General features: G+C 41.4%; 2 protein-coding genes across 2 annotated transcripts; one reads left to right on the forward strand and one right to left on the reverse strand.

Annotated features, from left to right (window-relative positions):
• Positions 1-496: 496 nt before the first annotated feature.
• On the reverse strand, positions 497-2478 carry LOC139810419 (integrator complex subunit 11-like). Its single transcript, XM_071773949.1, has 2 exons — positions 1797-2478; positions 497-1676 (listed from the first exon to the last, which is right to left on the reverse strand). Exons 1-2 carry the CDS (start codon positions 2061-2063, stop codon positions 1479-1481), a joined length of 465 nt encoding a protein of 154 aa, XP_071630050.1. The 5' UTR covers positions 2064-2478; the 3' UTR covers positions 497-1478.
• A 1859-nt stretch (positions 2479-4337) lies between these two features.
• LOC139809716 (protein decapentaplegic) lies at positions 4338-20086 on the forward strand. The gene is made up of 3 exons (XM_071772844.1): positions 4338-5462; positions 10812-11209; positions 16254-20086. The coding sequence occupies exons 2-3, from the start codon at positions 10843-10845 to the stop codon at positions 17111-17113; spliced, it is 1227 nt and encodes a 408-aa protein (XP_071628945.1). The 5' UTR covers positions 4338-5462; positions 10812-10842; the 3' UTR covers positions 17114-20086.
• The last annotated feature ends 53 nt before the right edge of the window (positions 20087-20139 follow it).

Genomic DNA, 20139 nt, shown 5'->3' on the forward strand with positions numbered 1-20139 from the left:
GTATATCTCTAAGCCGAGCCCACGCTTTTGGAAGTCACGTGACATGCAGCGTCGTACCTCATTTGTTAAGTTGTAAGCCGCGACCCGCGCCCTCAGTATTGCTCAGCTAATATCCCTCAATCTAACATTAATTCTTGCCACCGGTTTGTTTAGTTGCTCAACTCGTTAAAATTGTTAAAAGGTCGATCAATTGAAAAGGAGGGTATTATAGTTGCATGAATATTTAAAAGTACTGTGTTAGACATTAATAGTTCACTTAAAGAGTTCTTTATTCACCTATGTAATCGATTGGTTGCATAAAAGAATAGGGTTATTGTACTGAGTTTTGTAAGAGGCATGTATGCGTATACTGCGCACTTATTTATCGTTTTGTATCTAGAAAACATATTCATAGTTAATAAAAGTTTACTGTTTTACTTGATGCTGAATATTATATAATCTCGAAAAATTGTTTATTTCACTTTCTATTAATAACTGTGGATCTAACGCCTTTAAATAAATATCATTATTTATTTATTGATGCTCATACATACGTACATATATATTATGTAGTTAAAGTATAAAATATGATGTACATTTTGATTTATCTACCAGACTAGTTTAAGTATATTATTCTAAAAGTTGCACTTTCAAGTCAAATTTAATAGGACCTTTGGACTAACTACATTATCATTTTTTACATTATGAATTACTTATTTCAAGTTATCAATAAACTACACATTATTTTAAAAACGATAACATTTAACAGCACTATATATATTGCTAACAATTGTTTTCACAATATCATATATAGTAAAACTAATGAATTTCTGCAATTTCGACCGATTTTCGTATTTGACTTTTGCTATCTATTGCTTGCGTTCTAATAATGAGCCATCGAAGTGATTTTATAAAATGAAGCATCGCCGATTTCAACGACTCATGCAAATAGTAAAAAGAGACAATGAGGATCATTCTAGAAAAATAGCCAAAAATTAGAGATATTTATCAGCTTCATGATACACATAATATAAAACTATTATACTATGTTTATATACAACATATTTCTGAACAATACATACATCTATTTCCTTTCTAGGATGGACATTATCTAGGTAACTAAAAGAATGCATGACAGGTACGATATCTTTCATATTTAGTTGTTTTGCAGTTCTATATATTTGTTGTCTTATTCTATTTAGGTGAATACAAACGTCCAAAACATAGAAAAATAATATATAACCGTCATTTAATGTTTAACATAGTATTATTGAAAAATATATTTTTACCTCAGCATTATGATGCAAAATAGATTTACAATCGTTCATTCGATAGTATAATGCAAACCACATTTTAGTATCACAGGTCGAAATTTTCTTGTTCGACAGCAAATTTCCCCGTTTTCTTAATTTAACATCGTTTGCAGAAACCCGAGAATGTAGCTACCCAAATCTTCATCCTGATTAGTCCATGAAACGTAAACACTCTTTTGATCATCTTCATCTCCTTCCACTTTTACCAAAACGGACTCGACTGATATGGAGCCATCCGTTAATTGAACCGTCCATCCTGATAGTCTTTCTTTCAATGGCTGCAATAGCTTTAAGGTAGTAGCGTGCGCTGGGCCGGGATCCCTTACTTGTACAGTAGACGTGAATCTGACCACGTGTTTCGTACATACCTGCAGCCTTTGCAACCTAATAAAAACAAAACCAATCAATTAATATATATAAAAATTGTTATTTAAATATGTAAGTAATAGTTATGTAAGTAAAAGGAATAGCGGTCGAATTAAACAATTATGCGGAAAATATTACCTCATCCGCATCTACGAGACAAACACCGTCTTCTCTCAACATCAGGACACTGTGAAGCAGCCTCCGTCTCTTCGGATCAGGTGGCAGGGCTGAGTATCTCTTCGCTTCGGCTTTCAGCAACGCTAGAGAAGCATCCACCGCAACCTTGGACGTGGTAGTGATAATGCAAGTTTCACCGTTTGCAGGATTGTAACAAATAACATCGAATTCTTGTTTGATCTTCTCCTTCAAGTACTCCATCTTAGCGAATTCCCCGTGAATCAGCATAACGTACGTTCTTCGGTTCGCAATACTGTATCAAATGCATTATTCCTTTTGCGTCGGCATGAGCGGAGAAGGACATGTACCCCACGGCCATCTTTACCTCCACGATCTGCCGATTCTCAAACTCTATTCTCCGTGTACGGCTGTTTTTTTTAACAAAAATCGGTAGGCCCTTTATTATTAGCAATTTTTATTAATTCTATCATATTCTTCAATCTTTTTTACCCCTATTTCATATATAATTCGTTAAGATTTGGTTGATTAGTTCTGGAGTTATAGAAATTTCGGTAAATTTGGCACATACATACATACACATATACATACACGCATACCGATATTTTTTAAAATAGCGATTTTTCGACGTTTTAGAACACTCTAAACATATTGACATCAAAAACTTAAAAAACAATCTTTTCTTCGGTTTCTTCTACCCCTATTTTATACATAATTTTTTTTAATTTGGTTGATTAGAGCCAACTTTATACGCAATCAAAGGTTCATATACAAATTTACAAAAAGACAAAACAAAGCTTCCTCTATGAGGAAGCAATAAAATTGACCGCGTATCACGTGACGCTTAATCGATAAAAATCATGACTGTATTCTGATACATTGGTAGACGATAACATCGTTCTCTTCTGTAAATTTGATCTGTTATCGTACGGTAATTTTATATTTTCTTAATTGGCGATTTTTATTTTTTCTTCTCCAATTCTTCCGAAAGAAATAGCACAAAAAGCTAGCAAATCTTTTATTTTTATAGAATTTTATGCTTATCTGTATGTGTATATTATAATGATTATCGATGAATATTAATATGTACATACGCGGTACAAATAGGATATTTATTATGTAATTTACTTTTACCTATTAAAACTGTTCCGCATGGATTCATATAGTTTGCAGAAAATTGCACAATAATTGATAATAATTCCTAAAGTCATTCAAATAACGTTATACACAGATGAGATTTCCGGAATTTTTCCGCAGTCAATAATATTGATAAAATGATTATATCAATATCAGAGTAACGTAAAATGTTCTCTATTCGCAAATTTTAGTTGTCGCAAATATCAAACGGAATTTTTATTCGGTAAAATTGGTATTTGAAAATTATGATACCACTTTTTATCGTTCTCTTTCCAATTTCTATATTTATACAGTATATATATGTACGTGTATCCTCGAAATTGATAAGGACAATTATGTTTTACCAACGTTTGCTCTCCGGCAACATCCGATCTTTATTTTCCCGACATAAAACAATCTGTTTACGATTGTAGGATCGTAATTACGTGACTTCCGTGCCGAATAATCGCTAAAACCGACTGCCCAAGAATTCTCTACGGAAGACCCGGATTGATACAGGATACAGTTCCCCGAAAAAAGTAGAGACGTCGAAAATGAACGGCGGAATAGGGTTGGGGACCACCGCTCGCAGGCAAGGAGGCATAAGCGATGAAAAGCGAGACGGGATGGGCGGGTGGGCGCTCCTAGGGGAACGGAGGAGGGAGGACCCAGCAGCGGCAGACTGGCTGGTGAACTGGTGAAGCAACTTCGAGCTGTCCGAGAACGGTAGTGCGAGCGAGGGACGATGACGTGTCCAGCGAGTGGAACAAGGAGGAGGAAGTTTGCGCAGGAACGTCGCTGCGACGAACGTTGCGTGACGTTCCCCGAGGGGGGGAGGTACGAGTTCTTGTTCCTTGATTTATCTCCGTGCTTTGCCGTTTCGTTTCACTTGCTTGAATTTACTTGACGAAAATAATCAAAAAAATTCAAAATATAATAATTAAATATGTAAATAGTAAACTCTTGCAAATTAAACGGCTGGAAATTTTCGTCGTATATAGTCACGGATTGTTTCTGTGACGGTAAACTCGAATCTAGCGTGACTCTAGCCGGGAAAACAATTGAAAAAGACGTCGAATTAACTTTATCTTGATATGATTCGCCGCAACGATGTATCCGGACGCGGATAAAAGCGTCGGTTTGTAATTTTTCAGCAAGCGGACACATCATATATTTACATTGAAATCGTCGAGACCTTGCGTCCAGGTCACACACGATACGCCGTGGATCGACGCGGCGGGGCAAAAGGGAAACGAAACGCAGTGGATGCAGCGCGCGTGGAATGCACCCGGGACGGCGGGCGTCGACGCAGCGGTCCTGGAGTCGGCGGCCAACAGGGCGGTGGAAGAGGAGGGAGAAGGGGGGGGCCTGTGGCCTGTCGTAGAAAAGAAAGGGCCAGTAGAACGGAGCGAGCTGGAACGGGGTCCTGAAGCGCACGTCCGAACGCGGCCTTGCCTAAACCCCGCGATAGTTCGCTCGCTCGCGGCTGCGCGGATACCCACGTTTCCTGGGAACAGCTCTCTCGTCGTGTTTCGCGACATCTCTCTCGAGGGAGAAAGAGAGAGAGAGATAAAGAAAATAAAGGCGAAGGAAACGCGAGAGGAGACGCGGGAGTGCCCGTTCCGTCGGGAAGTGCCGCGCGCGCGTATATCCTGGCGATACGTATATCGGAGCAGCAGGTAGAAACGGGAGGAAGCGAGCGCAGCGCGAAGGAGCGAGGGAGGAGAGGATCCGCGCGTTATACCCTGCGCATCGGCGTGGAACTCGGCGGGGCCGGATTCCGCGTGCCCTGTACGTAACGTAGGTGCGTGCGTGCGTGCGCGCGTACGTACGTACGTACTTACGTACGTGCGTGCGCGCGCGGGGACCTGTTGATAGGTCGCGCAGGTGTACGAAGGTGTGGGCCCCGTCCCCCACTCCGCCTTCTCCCCCCCCTTCGTTACCGCCACCGCCGCAGGCCGCGACCGCCGCTGCCGCCACGCCACCGCCACCGCTGTCGACGACGACGACGACGAGAGTCCGAGAGAGCACACTCTCGGTTAACGCACGGCGCGTTATGACCGCCTGATCGACGAGAGGATTATCGGTGGCACCGCCGCATTGGCCGTCATCGGGGCCCGCGACGCCCGTATATGGTGCCGTGGAAAATAAAACAGCGCATTCAACGAGGAGAATAACAATCGTCGCGAGCGCGGATTTTGAGTGAAGAGAGCGCGCGCGCGCGCGCGCGCAGGTGTTTGTGCTACGTGAGTGCGCGAGAATCCGTCGGAATCGTTGGAATCGTCGTCGAGACGTCGACATCGTCGTCGTCGCTGCTCCGTTCTCGGGAGACTCCTTCTTTCCCCCTTCCCATCTCCCTTCCCCGTCCCTCTTTCCGCCGCGAGCGCGGGCCGACCATCGGCGGAACACCGGAGAGTGCCCTCCTGGTTTTTGCGTTGTGGACCGCGCACGCGAGTGGTGCCAGTGTGAGGTGAGGTTACGCGTGGTGCACTCGTCAGGCCCCGACTTGAGATGCCGTGGCTGTTCAGACTACGGACTCACGATTATAGTTAGGTGAGCAAGAATTTCTGCTTTTTCTCTCTCTCTGTCTCTTTCTCTTTCTCTACCTGTATGCGCAACATTTCTCCTTCTGTCTTTATCTTTCGATCTCCTCTCCTGTTTTTTTATACATCTATCTCTCTTTACTCTATTCTCTCTCTCTCTCTCTGTCTCTCTCTGCTTCGCGACGCGCGCGACGCACTCGCGCGACCGCGAGATTCCTTCTTCTATTTCCTTTCTTTCCCATCGCCGCGTCCCACCGCTCTACTCTCCGACCCACTTCTTCCTCAACCTCCTCAACCGTCGCCGCGCTCATTGTCGCCGCTGCCGCTACCCCGCCATCAGCCTGGCCCGATTATTTTAGACGATGACGCGCCTCTACGCCTGTATGTGACTCGCGCGCACTTCGGAGTCTTCGGAGCACCGCGCGCGCTCCGACTCCGACCTTATCCTTGTATATTCCAGCGTGCCGCATTCCAGCGCGCCGCTGCCAGGCAGCGGTGCGCGCGAATGCGAATGCAAATCCGCCGGATATATGTTGTTTCCAGGTAGAGGCGACGCGTGCGGAGAACGACGCGCGGTGCGGTGATTGTTTACCGCCGTCGCCGTCGCCGTTCTCGCGCCAATCGCGAATTCCGTCAATTGAAGGGGGGCTTGGTAACGAACCGGCGTGGCGTGGCATGGCGTGGCGCGGCGCGGCGCGGCGGCGCGAGTGAATTCCTACGAAATCGCCTCGCCGCCCATTAACGAACCGCGGGGACCATTTGGGGGCCGTGCCGAGCACGCGGGTGGTCTCCCCGAAAAATGTCCGGCGAACGGACGTTTTCCCCCGTCGCATACCTGACGGCTCGGATCGACTCTCTATCCGTCTACCGCCGGTGGTCGACGAAGGGCGGACGCTGGGACCGCTGCAGCCGCTACGCTGTTTATCCGCGCGGCGAGGCACCTTTTGCCAAGGAAGGCGCGCGCGCGCCCGCACCCACCATAATGCACCGCGAGGAATGCAAGCGTGACGAGCCTTTTCCGCGCGAATGCGTCCATCGGTAAATTCATTGTCCTTGAAAAACAAGTTGGTCGCTACGAGAGAGGCGTTTCTCGAGGAAAGGATCTACATATTACCTAACGCGCAACGAGAGTCGCGAGCTCTCGGTCGGCTCGCGCTCCCGTCGCCACGCCACATCGTGCCGCGCCGCGCGGTTCCGTGAGCGAGCCAGCGCGCGAGAGGCGGCGCGGCGGCGGCAGACAGCTTGGCTCTGGTCCCACCAACCTTTTCTGCCCCGTCTCTCTGATCACGTTCGTGCCTGCCAGGGCCGCACGAGAGGACCGCGAGCCCTCGTGCCGTGGATGGGCTTAAAACTGCGTATTCCACACAGTATCCCACCGAGCGGTACAAACCGCCATATTGCGTCCCGCTGTTATCTGCCAAGCTCGAGTAAAGACACGCGATCGGCGCGAATCGGAGTCCGAACAGGTCCGAACTTGTCGAACACAGCAATTAGGCGTCTAATTTCCAGCTCCGTCTTTTCCTTTTCACGCACGAATACGATCGTTGTAGCTACATTTGTGGGTAGAAACACATATTGAATAAATAGAATTATAAATATATCGGAATGGTTGAGAACAAGAGGATGAAGGAACATGAAGAAAAATATTAAGTGAAAAGTATATGAGCATATATATGAAGAGTATGAGAGATTTCAAATATCGCCGCGTTTGCGAATATGTATATGGCTGCATTCGGAGAGCGTGCTATTAGCGCTATTATATCATTCTATCTTTATCGCTCATTAAATGTAAAACAAGGATAGAATAAGCAAATAGCGCTAATAGCGCGCTCCCCGAATGCAGCCTATATATAGCGAAAGAAAGATCTTTCATTCTTGTGTCTGCGTCCTCATCCCCGGAAAAAAGTATCCCCGACGACAAAAAGGAATTATTAAACTTAATTAGCGTGCGTGTAGCATCGCTCTTAATGAGAATACCGTGCGTGCACGAATACCGAGAACTCGTGTCCCGCTCGTGTGCTTGTTTTATTTTATAAAACCGAGAAGAGGAAAATATCGCGTTCAATTACGAGAAGTGGTATTTTCCCAATAATGTATCTCCTTAATGCATATTCATTATACGCATTATGATTCATTCGAATGCCTTGCGTTTTTCCGTATTTAATCTCACGTCGCTAAGACGTTTCTATTAGAGCACTCCTTTTCCTATCCGACAAACGAGATGTCCCTTGCGATATCCCTTTACTAGAGTCCCTCTAATAAGAGTCGCGACATCGGATATAAGAGAGAAAGAGAAAGCGATATACATATCGCTTTCTCTTTCTCTCTTATATCTCTTTCTCTTTCTGTTTCTCGTGCTTTTGCCGAAATTTTGCCGAATGCGAACCAATCAAAAGTTGCTGCTCTGTGTCGCGACTCTTATTAAGAGGGACTCTACCCTTTACGATCTCGAGGGATCGTTAACTTTCTTGTAGCGGATGGGAAAAGAAGTGTTCTAATAGAAACATCGTGTGTCGAACTATTCGAACTTTTATAACTTTTCGATGATTTTTGGTCATCGAGCTTACAACGCTTTAGTCTTAATCTGCTTCAATGGAATGTTTATCTAAAACTAACGCAACTCTTACACGTAGAGATACAAAATTTTTATGGCGGAATGCGACATATATTACGTATCTTTATAGTTATTTTTCTCTTTATAACGTAACTCTTTAATTCATGTTCGTCGATTGATATCATAGAGAGAATATTCAAATTAAATTCAAACTAAAACATCATTAGGTATACGACGACGAGAGGGGCTTGTTTTCGCCTCTCTCTGGCAATATCGCGGAGTACTAGCGCGGTCTCCCTGCGATACGACAATCCGTTCTGGCGTAACGCTAATGGAGGAAGGCGTTCGCCAATCTTACTTTAGTATTTTACACTGAATGAAATCGAGAGTGTGATCGGAGGGGCGAGTGGAGGGGAAGGGGACACATATCTGTTCAGCATCCACAGATAATGCTGCGGGCGCGAGCGAGCCACGGCGCGCGGCGAATAAATATTCCGCCTTTGAGAAACGCGCACGCTTAAAATCGCGGATAAAACCAGTTTCATCCGGCCAACCGGCGGAACTCTACCGTTAATGCACGCGGCAAGTATGTCACGGAACAACATTGTTCGATTGATTCCGAAATTATTATGCCAAGCCGCGAGCTCGTAACGGAGCCGGCCGTGGCGTATGTTACGCTGTCTGGACGGCGCCGCGGCGAGTGGAAGTCGTGATTTTTTCGGGGCGCGGATATTTTCCCAGACACGTCTAGAAGTTGTAAATAATAATCGCGTGCGTTTAAATGGGGTGGCTCGGTTAAAATGATGAGGAAAGAACCAGGCGAGTGGGATAGATGACTCGCTTTAGCAAGTGGCGTCCAAGTCACGTTCAAATTCTCTGATCGGAATTTATATTGTTTTCCGGTTTTCTGGCTTTTGTCGACCAGAGATTTTTCACTTCATTTTTTGACGAACAATTCCAGTATTTTTAACAAATTGTTTATGCGCGCTTCTACCATCACTGATTCGATTGATATTCCTTTCAAGTTTATCGCTTTATCATGTCTTTAACTCATAATTGCATTGAGAATCCGTAAAAGTTTTGCATTATAGATATGTAGATGTTGATGAACTGTTATGTATTATTAAATCTTGATTATTCATCAAACCATTACATTGTGATATTTAAACTCGACAGGCTATACTTATTGTAAAACATGCTTTTTTTGCGTACTTACTCGCGCTTGTATTGTTACTAATAATAGAGCAAATTAAACTGCATAAGAGAGCTAGCTATTAAGTTATTAAATCTAGCAAGAAGTAATCCATGTTCAGCTGGGTATGCAGTCTCAATTAAAATATCAGCTCAATCAACAGTAAAAGGTGAATGTATCTCGGATAATTATGATAGTATATTACGACACAAAAGGAAATTTACTATATTCACGCGATTGTCATACTCCCCGTTAATCTTGCTCGTCTAATCCGTTCCGCGAGGCCGCGAGAGTATTTTTGAATCACCGTATATAAGATCGTTAAAAAAATATATCCGCTTGAGAGTAAGAGAAAGCGATTACTTTGTAACGGAGCCTGATTCGACGAATCCCTCCACATCTATTGGCAGGCCCAGGAACCGATGACCAATCGGATCGGGCCCTGGGCCTGCTCTTCCTCCGCTTTAAGGCTGACCAATACTGACCAATACTGACCAATGCTGACTCAGAGAGTCATTGTGCAGCTTAGTCGAGTAACATTTTTGATAGTCTTCGCTGTACCTCGAGAGTTCACGGGATTAGCTAGATTAAATCAAACAAAATTTGCGCCACTTTTTTTTCCCCACGACAAACCGTGAACAAATGATGGAAATTAGCGCACAATTAGTCAATTTCACTAGTTGACTTCATGGCGCTCCAATGCATGATTTACAATAAAGCTTTTATTAAAAATTTGTTCCAAAGATATTAAAAAATTCATTGAAGATATACAATCTCTGTTGTGCAAATTTTATTGTACCCTCGTTAACGTCTCAATTTTACCGCGCGTTCTTTGATAGACTTTTCACGGTAAAAAAGAAGTATCGACGAATTTTTCCACGAAGAAACAAACCTATTCCCAAGTAATTGAAATATTTCACCTGAAAGCTGCATTTTGTGACTCATCACTTTTGTATTGGCTGTTTAATGCGACCAATTACCGCAGGGATTGAGGGATTATAATTTATCTCTGAGGAAAGGTCCTCCCATCCCTTCCCCGAATTCCTTTTAGACCGTAATGCACTTCCCTGATGAACACCTCAGTCCTGCTGTCGTCCTGCTAGGTAAAAGGTGCCTCTTCTAGTATCTTCCGTGATCTCCTCTGATTTTCCCTGTAGGAGACCAGCTAGTAAAAGATATCCGACTAAATTGCCATTGAAATCGACTGTAAGGATATTCGTTCTAATATTACTTCCTTAAAAATCACAAAATTTCTATAAAAGAATAAAAATACCATTTATTAAATACTTACGATTTAAATCAACAAATGTTACATAATCGCGCGCGCGTCGATGGTCCTCAATTACATAATGCGATACTAATTTATAACCGCGCGATGTGTGTTCATCGAATAACGGAGTTCTATTCTGTGCCCGCGACCATATGATCTTCAGTCTAGATTTTTAGAAGCTCAGTCTATATAGTTTCTTTCATTGAGAAGAAACGTAAGAGATCTTTTTTTTTTTTTTTGAAGTAGGATCTAATCTGGAACCCAGAATCTAAATCTGATTGTGCAGCAGCATATCGACAACGGCAGCTCCTTTTAACGGCGTTTCTTCTTTTCGTGCTTCCAGGGAGGTAACGTGAGTGAGTGACGACGTCACGATGCGCATGTCGCCGTCGCTGGGGTTAGTGCTCGTGGCAGCAGTCACGCTGCTAGCAAGCGCGAATGCTAACGCGGGGACGAGCCTACGCATCGACCCGGACACGGCCACGGCGTTCTCATCATCGTCGTCGTATCGCTTCGGAACGACGGATCGGAAGGATCGCGACCAGGTGATAGCCGGGATGGAGGCCAGCCTGCTCTCCCTCCTGGGCCTCGCGAAGAGACCGAGGCCGCAAGGCCAGGCCTATATCCCGCACTCGCTTAGGGAGCTCTATGACCGTCAAAACGCCATCGGCATCGCGGACATCGCGAAGCCGGGCATTCACGCGCGATCGGCTAACACCGTTCGTTCGTTCCCACACATCGGTAAGTTGGACCATTCTGACCTTTAGCCGGGTGCATTGCGATTAGAACGTGAAGAGACGACTCGCATAATTTCGAAAGTAAATCTACGCAAAATGAAATAAAGTTGCTGGTTGCATTAACAACATTAATTGAAAATAATTGAAGATAATCTTGTTAACTCAATAACAATACCAATGAAATGTTTTATTAGAGCAAGAGCATGACGTATTTGTTCCATTAATACTGTTATTGATTTAACAAGATTGTTTGGAATTAAACTTAATAATTAACCGGTTAATACAACATCATTTTTATAATAAAGACAATCGATGCACATGCGAAGTCACATTTGGAGATAGCTCGCTTACGTTCCTTGACTTTGATTGTTTTGGAAACAGTTTAAAATTTATATCGTTACCAGCAAAGTATGGATTTTTACAAAGAACAACTGAATAACGCTATCAAAACGGAATTGAATTAATTCTGTCGGTAAATTTATACCATGTTTCGAACACAGTAGTGTATAATAAACAAACCTTTTCACAAATGTAAATGAGCAAAATAGTTGCAATGGACTCACAAAATTCGGTTTGTTTATAAATTATTCGTTGACAGGAGCTTGGACAGAAGAAATCATGGTACATGTGCATTAACGATATATCTCAGAAAGATATGATTACTTTTGAATAAGTTTGTCTTACTGTGTCCTAAAAGGATAAACATATGCATAAAATCGATTCTGCGTGTGAATAAACACAAGAGTCTTTACTGTGCACTCGCGAAACGTGAATCATTGAACGATGGTAAGAACTAGCGAGTTGGAATTCGTAATTCGAAAACAGGTTGGCGACTCTTTCGACTCTCAGTGAAAGTGCAGTAGTAAACGGAATGCAATGTGCGCCCGTTATCAATCGTCATTTCTTCGACGTCGTCGGCAAACGTGAATGACAAATTTTCGAACTATAGGACTCTATAATTCCGTACCTTTTAACATATCGACGCGATGTAAATTCTCTCTCGAACGGTGTTATGCGGCTTTGCAGAACAGATTTTCGGGATCTTCGCTTTTGCGCCAGTAACAAGTTAAATAACGTCATATGTCGCCTATATTGAAAAAGAATAAAATATAAAATTTTGCAAGTCTGACGTAAATGCAAAATATTGATCAATTGCATAAAGCATCTCTAATGATAATAATTCTGCGAACAATATTCTTCGTTTTATTTGCACGAATTTCTTAGTCACGCGTGTAATTTCGGGAAGGCATTATCCTATAAATTACAGATTTACGTTAAGCCATAACTGGCGTAATTAGCCTAATTGGCATAACTGTCGGCATTAAGGTTTATCCTAAGTCGCTGTGCAGGAAACGTATGATCCTCTTTTTCTCCTTATTAAAAAAAATTCCATATTATTCAGCGAACCTAACATATCTGAAATGAATTTCACATCATATAAAGCTTCTTATTTAAGGAATATATAAATTTCCTATTAAAAAACTTGTCACAATTTGTCACAATTTGATTAAGGGGTAATATCACCTTGTGAGCCTGAAATAAAGGATCAATTTCTCTAATTTTTTTTTTTATGAAAAAATATATTGAAATTTGGTTATATATATGTGGTTGTACATGTCTTAAAGTGTATAAAAAAATTTTTTATGAACGGTTTTAAAACAAAATGGCGGCACGCGAGCTTTTGCACGAAAACTACATTTTTCGACCTTACCGTACGTCTAGCTCCCACAATTTTAATCCGATTCATTTAAAATTTGAACTGTAACTTCAAAATGACATTATCTAGTGAAGTACGTAGGATTTTTTCGATCAATTAAAATTTATCCATTTTATGAACGTTTTTCGGTTTCGATTTTTTCGGGGAAAAAATTTTTTTTCTTTATTTTAATGCCATTTTACAAAAATCAATATTTTGAAAAAATCCTACGTACTTTACTAGATAATGCCATTTTGAAGTTACAGTTCAAATTTTAAATGAATTGGATTAAAATTGTGGGAGCTAGACGTACGGTAAGGTCGAAAAATGTAGTTTTCGTGCAAAAGCTCGCGTGCCGCCATTTTGTTTTAAAACCGTTCATAAAAAAATTTTTTATACACTTTAAGACATGTACAACCACATATGTATAACCAAATTTCGATATATTTTTTCATTAAAAAAAAATTGATCCTTTATTTCAGGCTCACAAGGTGATATTACCCCTTAATTGTGGATAATACATAACTTCTTATCGTTTATAAATTCACATAAAATTTTCTGAGCAGTTCAGTCCCTCATTTTTTAACACGGAATCGGTCAAAGGGATGAAGGTGAGAAATATACTAGATTTTTAACAAAATATCGTTACAAGGAGATTTGGACATAATTGACTCCTTAAAATACTCTATTCTACGAATAGAGATACCTACGAATGTAATACGTTGCGTTCGTGCGACTCGCCTCCTGCGTGAAAAGGAGAAGAATGGCATTCGAACGATTTTATGGTTGTTCAACCGACAAAGGGCTTTTCGGCCACGGTGATTGCCGGGAACGTGCCGTGGGTTCCGCACTCGAGTGTCCCACGGGGTGCCGGGGGAAAACAAAAGAAAAAGGGATCGAACTCCTTGTACGCTCTATCTCTTTTGAGTGTATTTATCGCTCGATGATGAGACCGCCTTGGAATGCCCGAAGGGACTCTCGGAGAGTGGATGGTATCTTTCGCTCTCAGGAGGTCCAGCTTCCGTTCCAATGATTCACATCCGGATTATTAGAGCTTAGGTAGGTCGGCATTCCGACCGATTGTTCTTCGAATCTCGGATCGTTGCGGCAGATATAATTGTTTAAAACGAGCTTTTTGAACCTAAACATTGAAATAGTAGAATCGATGATATAATGTAGGAGAAAGTGCCGAGAGCAGTTGAGGAAGATACGCGATGGAAAGCTACATGGACATATCGCGAGATACCCGTCTTGACAAATCATTTTGATAAAATCATTTTGATAAAAATCTATATCCGTTATACCCGCGCTGAAGGCTAAACCGTAAATGCCATGCCAAAATGTGTTGCTTTTATTGTCACAAATATCAATTTTTCGTGTGCCTTCGGCGAGAAGAATCTCGTCGAGATTATATCGCTTTCAGTTTCTGAATTAAAACACGATCGAGGCGTTTAATTTGATATGATGCGTATATCTTACAATTAGTAGTTTGACACTTTCTAGTTGTTTTGCAATCTTCGATGGTTAATAAAACATGAGTACGTTAAGAATTTTGCCTATTTTATCATATTTATTAGGAAAATTTGCAAGTAAAATCCGATGACACTTCAAGCGCGTCACCAGTAGTATAATATAGAAAACACTTAGAAGAAACACTCGTGTTGTATTTTGTTTACAAACGACATTATTCCAATTCTTTCAAGATTACGTGTGCCATGCCTTCCATTGTGATGTAGTGATAAAAAAACTGCTAGTATTACACAATTTTATGGTATATTTTATTATTTTATTGATTGAAAATATTGAACATCTAATGCCATCGATAGATTTAAGACAATATCTTGAATTATTTGATAATCAAACGAAATGTAATTCAGGAAATATATCTGGGAAAAAATATATTTCACACAATTATATATTCAATTATCTGTGAAATCAGGAACATAATTAAGTGCGGTATAATAGTAATAATATAATATTCTGATCTAATAGATCCTGTTGCAAGAAAATATGACACACATACTTTCGTAATTTATTCAACCTTATCACTGTTTTATTCTGTGAAATAATAATTTTAGATTGATGATCAGAAGGTGGCAAAAATTTGGACTGGATTATATATAAAACTCTAACAAGAAGCTCTTTGATATTTCTACTGCTTTGCTTCTACAGAAATTGCTAGATTCTGCGTACGTAGCGTGTTGACCGGTGTTGAATATACGCGCACGTATGTGTGTGTGATGTTAGGATTCAGCGACGTCTTACGAAATTTACATACGCGTTACAACTGCGTCTACTTATACGGCTGCCCGCTGCATCCACTGTTTTCGAGTCGTTTCCGAGGAACAATTGCGTCATACGCGGTGAACGTTATTAGCTATTTTTGTAGAAGCGTAACTTAAATTATATGTGTGCGCCTCGTGCGTCGTAAAAGATTCACGTGAACGGAAAATTATTCCGGCGGCACTCCTTATTGATATTGAATGCTGTAAGATAATAAACACGTCTGATAAATTTATCCGTCCGACACGACGAACAGGAAATTTAAAGAATCACCTCCTCTGAATTTCTAAGCAGCCTACCCACAAAACCCAAGATTTATTCTTAACTCGCTTGCAACCTATGAAATAACATGTTTGAGAAGTTTCATGGAAAGCTTTGTGGATTCTACTTTGGAATGATGATTTTTCCATCTACGTTGTATTCTTAATTCATCAATCGTTTTCCTTCTGACATTGAAAAATCCAAAACTTAACTTTTTTTAATTTAAATTTCTTCAAGACGAAGTATGTTTAGTTTAATTACAATTAAATTTCTCTTTTTGTATTTTATAAAATATTTTATGTATATATAAAATTCTTATATTACACGCTTTTTGAAATCTTTTATATTTAACTCTAAAATTTTATTTGTTTAATAGAAAATGTGCCAATATATGATGCTCAGTCCAATATATGGCTGGATCTTTTATGCCTAATAATATTTTCGCATGAATTTATGTACAGTTTTCGTTTAGCAAACTATATACCAATTATTGCCGGTCTTGAAAGGCAGTCTTAAGTTGAAGCTAGAATATAGTATTAGTATTATTAAATTGATTATCAATTTAATCAATTTAATTTAGATGATTGTACTATTAAGCACAAAAGATTCAGCCCGACCGTATATATGAGTACATTTTCTATTTACTTGAATTGTTATCATATCGGTCAAGTTCACATGTTATGATATATTCATTTACATCTTAATATACTAAGTTTGCACGAGCCTTCTCGCGCAAATAATCTTCAACATTTCTGTATGTTATTTATTCTTTATCTTAATCTTCATCTTGACGTTTCTTTCTTTCCAGAGAGCGATTTGGACCACAAGTTCCAATCTCTGAACCGTTTCCGGCTGTCCTTCGATCTAAGCAAGATACCTAGCGGCGAGACGTTGCAGGCAGCTGAGTTAAGCCTGTCCCGCGTCGCGATGTTGGACGTCGAGGACAAAAGCGTGAAACATAAGCGCGGCCGGGTGCTGGTGTACGACATAGTGCGGCCCGGCGTGAAGGGTCGCAGCAAGCCGATATTGCGGCTGATCGACAGCAAGGTGATCGACACGACGAAGAACGCCACGATCAATCTGGACGTGCATCCAGCCGTGGTGAGGTGGATAGAGAGTCATCAGAACAATCACGGGCTGCTGGTGCACGTGACCGGCACGGTCGCCCGCACACGGGAACACGTGCGGCTGAGACGGGCCGTCGACGAGCACAAGGAGGCGTGGGTGGTGAGCCGGCCGATGCTCTTCACTTACACGAACGACGGCAGCTACGAGATGGCATCCGCGGATCAGATAATAGACCGGCGGACCAGGCGGGCCGCCCTGCGGAAGAACCGGCGGAAGGACGGCCGCGAGAATTGCCGACGGCATCCGCTCTACGTCGACTTCGCGGACGTCGGCTGGAACGATTGGATCGTCGCGCCGCCCGGATACGACGCCTTCTACTGCCACGGTGATTGCCCGTTTCCTCTGGCGGACCATCTGAACTCGACGAATCACGCGATCGTGCAGACCCTCGTTTACTCGACCAAGCCGAGCATGGTGCCGAAGGCATGTTGCGTGCCGACCGCGCTCAGCTCGATATCGATGCTTTATCTGGACGAGGAGAATAAGGTAGTGCTGAAGAACTATCAGGACATGGCGGTCCTCGGATGCGGTTGCCGCTGAGGCTCCTGACCTGGTCTTTTGCTCGGCGTACGAGTACTCTACTTTCGAAGAGCATTCGCCAAAATCGTGAAATGACACGGAAGAATGAAGAAACGAAGAGAGAGATAAAGAAACATTTAATGCCGCAGGTGGTCGAATAAACGAGAGTACATAATTGCGTGATTTGTCGATTCACGGTTTTGTATGTAACTCGCCGCCACCTTTACGGATGTATTAAGTAAGGATGAAACGTACGCGAGTACACAGACAGTGTAAAATGTTTATACTTAAAGGACGAAAAGACAGAATTTATCATCAAAGAATAGTGCACAGTAAATATAATTTGTTGCTAGACATGACGAATGATAATAGAATAGAGGTAAACGCGGATGATATTATATGCTATTCGGTGATAACACGAACAAAACTTTGAAAAAAGTCACTTCATTGCGAAAGGTTTTTTTATAAGAGCATTGTTTATACAAAGTTAGGTATCGCGTGAGTTAAAGATTGCCTTTAATCGAAAAAATCAACCCTTTATCTTAAGATCATCGGGACTGAGTATTTTTCTCTGTTCTAAAATTTTGCCTACAATGTCCATTTACTTATTCTAAATATGTGCAAAATGGAAACGCACTTTCCATTCGCTTTTTCATGCGATCACGTAATCACATGACAACAGCGAGTAATAGCAGGAAACAGCATGAGAGAAAAATTCTAGTTCAGACGAAGTCAACTGACTTAAAATGAAGGAAGTTGACTGCGGACGATTCACTGTATGATTAAAAGATATCGCTCGTTTATTGGATCTCGATAGATTAATAAGATCAATTCTAAACAGAGGCCTTACATTGCGGTAGCCTTTGACTCCAATCGGGGATGTGACGATTGACGTAGCTCTTTCACAGTAGATCCGTTCTTTCTTTCTCAAGTAGAATTTTTTTTTCTTAAATAGAATCTCTCCATTCTGTCTGGAGATCGTCGGGACGGAGTTCTCCCTCCATTCTCTCCTTGATCCTCACTTTCGCTCGTATAGCATACGACCACGTGGTTACGTGGCGAACGTGCAGTGTGAGAGGAAGAGAAACATTTCAATTTACAAGAAGCAGCTGTCTCAAAATAGGCAGCTTTTACTGTGATTAGCGGAATCAGCTTGATATGATGATGATTAACGCCGATCAAAAGATACGAGTTGATCAACAACGATTGACACAGCTTCTAATCGTCATCAAATTCACTCGCGAGTTGTAACAGAACTGAGCGACAATTGCAATAGTTACCGGGTCATTGTTAGAGTTTATTGAAAACGCAATGATGAGAATAATTACTCGTTTATAAGCAGGATTGAGAAAATGACGGTAGGGATAACTCCTATTTGAGAAGGTGATGGCCGAGAAGTACAATTTTGCGGATTAACGTCCACCAAATATATTGTTCGGATCTTCGTAATGCGACACGGAGACTTCGAAGACACGAATAATAAGTGTCTTCGGTATATATAACTTTGCTGCATTTTTCATTCTTGCAGTTTTGTGTATCTTTGTTCGTGAAATCGTTTTTGCGCGAACGAATTTTGCAAAATCCCAACGGTATATTGATTGTATATTCTCTCCAATCAATTCTGACCACATGAAGTATTTGACAACTTTTATCCAATTGTATCAATATATTATCCGTATCTTTCATAAATTATGAAAGATGTAGATTATGTGTTATTCGCGCGAAAAAATATTTGCCAGTGTTGCGTTTAATTCAAATACGCGAATAGAATTTGCGAAATACTTTCATATTATATGTTAATTGTTATATGCATCGATGCATCATCACTAATATATTGCCGATGTACCAATAAATGGATCAAGGAAAATATAGAAAATGATTACGACGCGATGTGGACTTTAAATGAAAACATTTTATTGATTGATCCAGGTGCTCTTCAAATATTTATCTTCTTGAAATAAATTCGAATTCTATTTGCTTTAAAACGCGTTTGATGGCATCTTGTCTGCGAGGAATTTAATCAATTGTGCTCTCATGATACATGAGCTCTCGACTTTGATGTATGCTTTCAAAGCGCGACAAAACAACCGATTGATTTTAATCTATTGCTAACGAAGCAAGTCGCGCCGAGTGATAAAAATATGTACAAGCGAAATGTGTATGGTTTTATGTACTTGCGTAATCACGAACTCTCACTTAATGCATTAGAGATTTCGATTAGACTTGGTGAAAATGAGATGAACGGTGTGTGGAAGTAAGTGCGATATGAGTATGAAGTGACTTTAATGTCGGCAAATATTGCGCATCACTGCAAGAGACATTGTAACACTTCAGCAAGTGAGCAATGAAATCACGTGTCGGAAATACACAATTGACTAATGGTAATTTCAGCGATGTAGAAATGCCTCTTCTACACGCGATGAAGTATCAACCAAGGCAATGTTGACCGTTTTTGTACCGGTAATGGCGTTCGTCATGCAAACGCGTACGTGAATGCGTATCTCTCCGCAGTCGTTGGATCGCATTAACGTTTCCGCAATATTGTCATAACGTTTTAAAAGGACTAAAGGGACAGGGCAGCATATTAGATGCGTAAATCGGCATGTCCGGTTACGCGCTAAAACGGAGCCACGAAGAGTATGCGTTCCGTCTTTTCAGACGCGATTGAATGCATGCCTACGTAAATCCTGCCGCCGCGAATAGATTGTACCTGCCTAAGGATTACTCTATTTATTTTTCTTCTTTCTTTTTGTTTTTGCCAAAAGATTTTGAACACACGTGTATATTTGTACAGAAGTGTTATTGATAAGCGAGCGCCGTTGTAAAATGTGTAAAATAGATAAGATAAACGAGTCTGTGTAAACATTGTAAATAATATATTGTAAAGTATCGTGCGCATGTATATTCTTTATATATTTTACCATTATTTTCCTAGTTTCACGATTGTATACAGAGTGCGTGTGTAAATATTAAATAAATTTAATATGGCAATAAGGAGAGTGTACATTTTTTATGCCTCTCCACATCATGTTGCAGCAGGCATCTTC

This window comes from Temnothorax longispinosus, chromosome 3, assembly GCF_030848805.1.
Source record: "Temnothorax longispinosus isolate EJ_2023e chromosome 3, Tlon_JGU_v1, whole genome shotgun sequence".
Classification (NCBI taxonomy): Eukaryota; Metazoa; Arthropoda; class Insecta; order Hymenoptera; family Formicidae; genus Temnothorax; species Temnothorax longispinosus.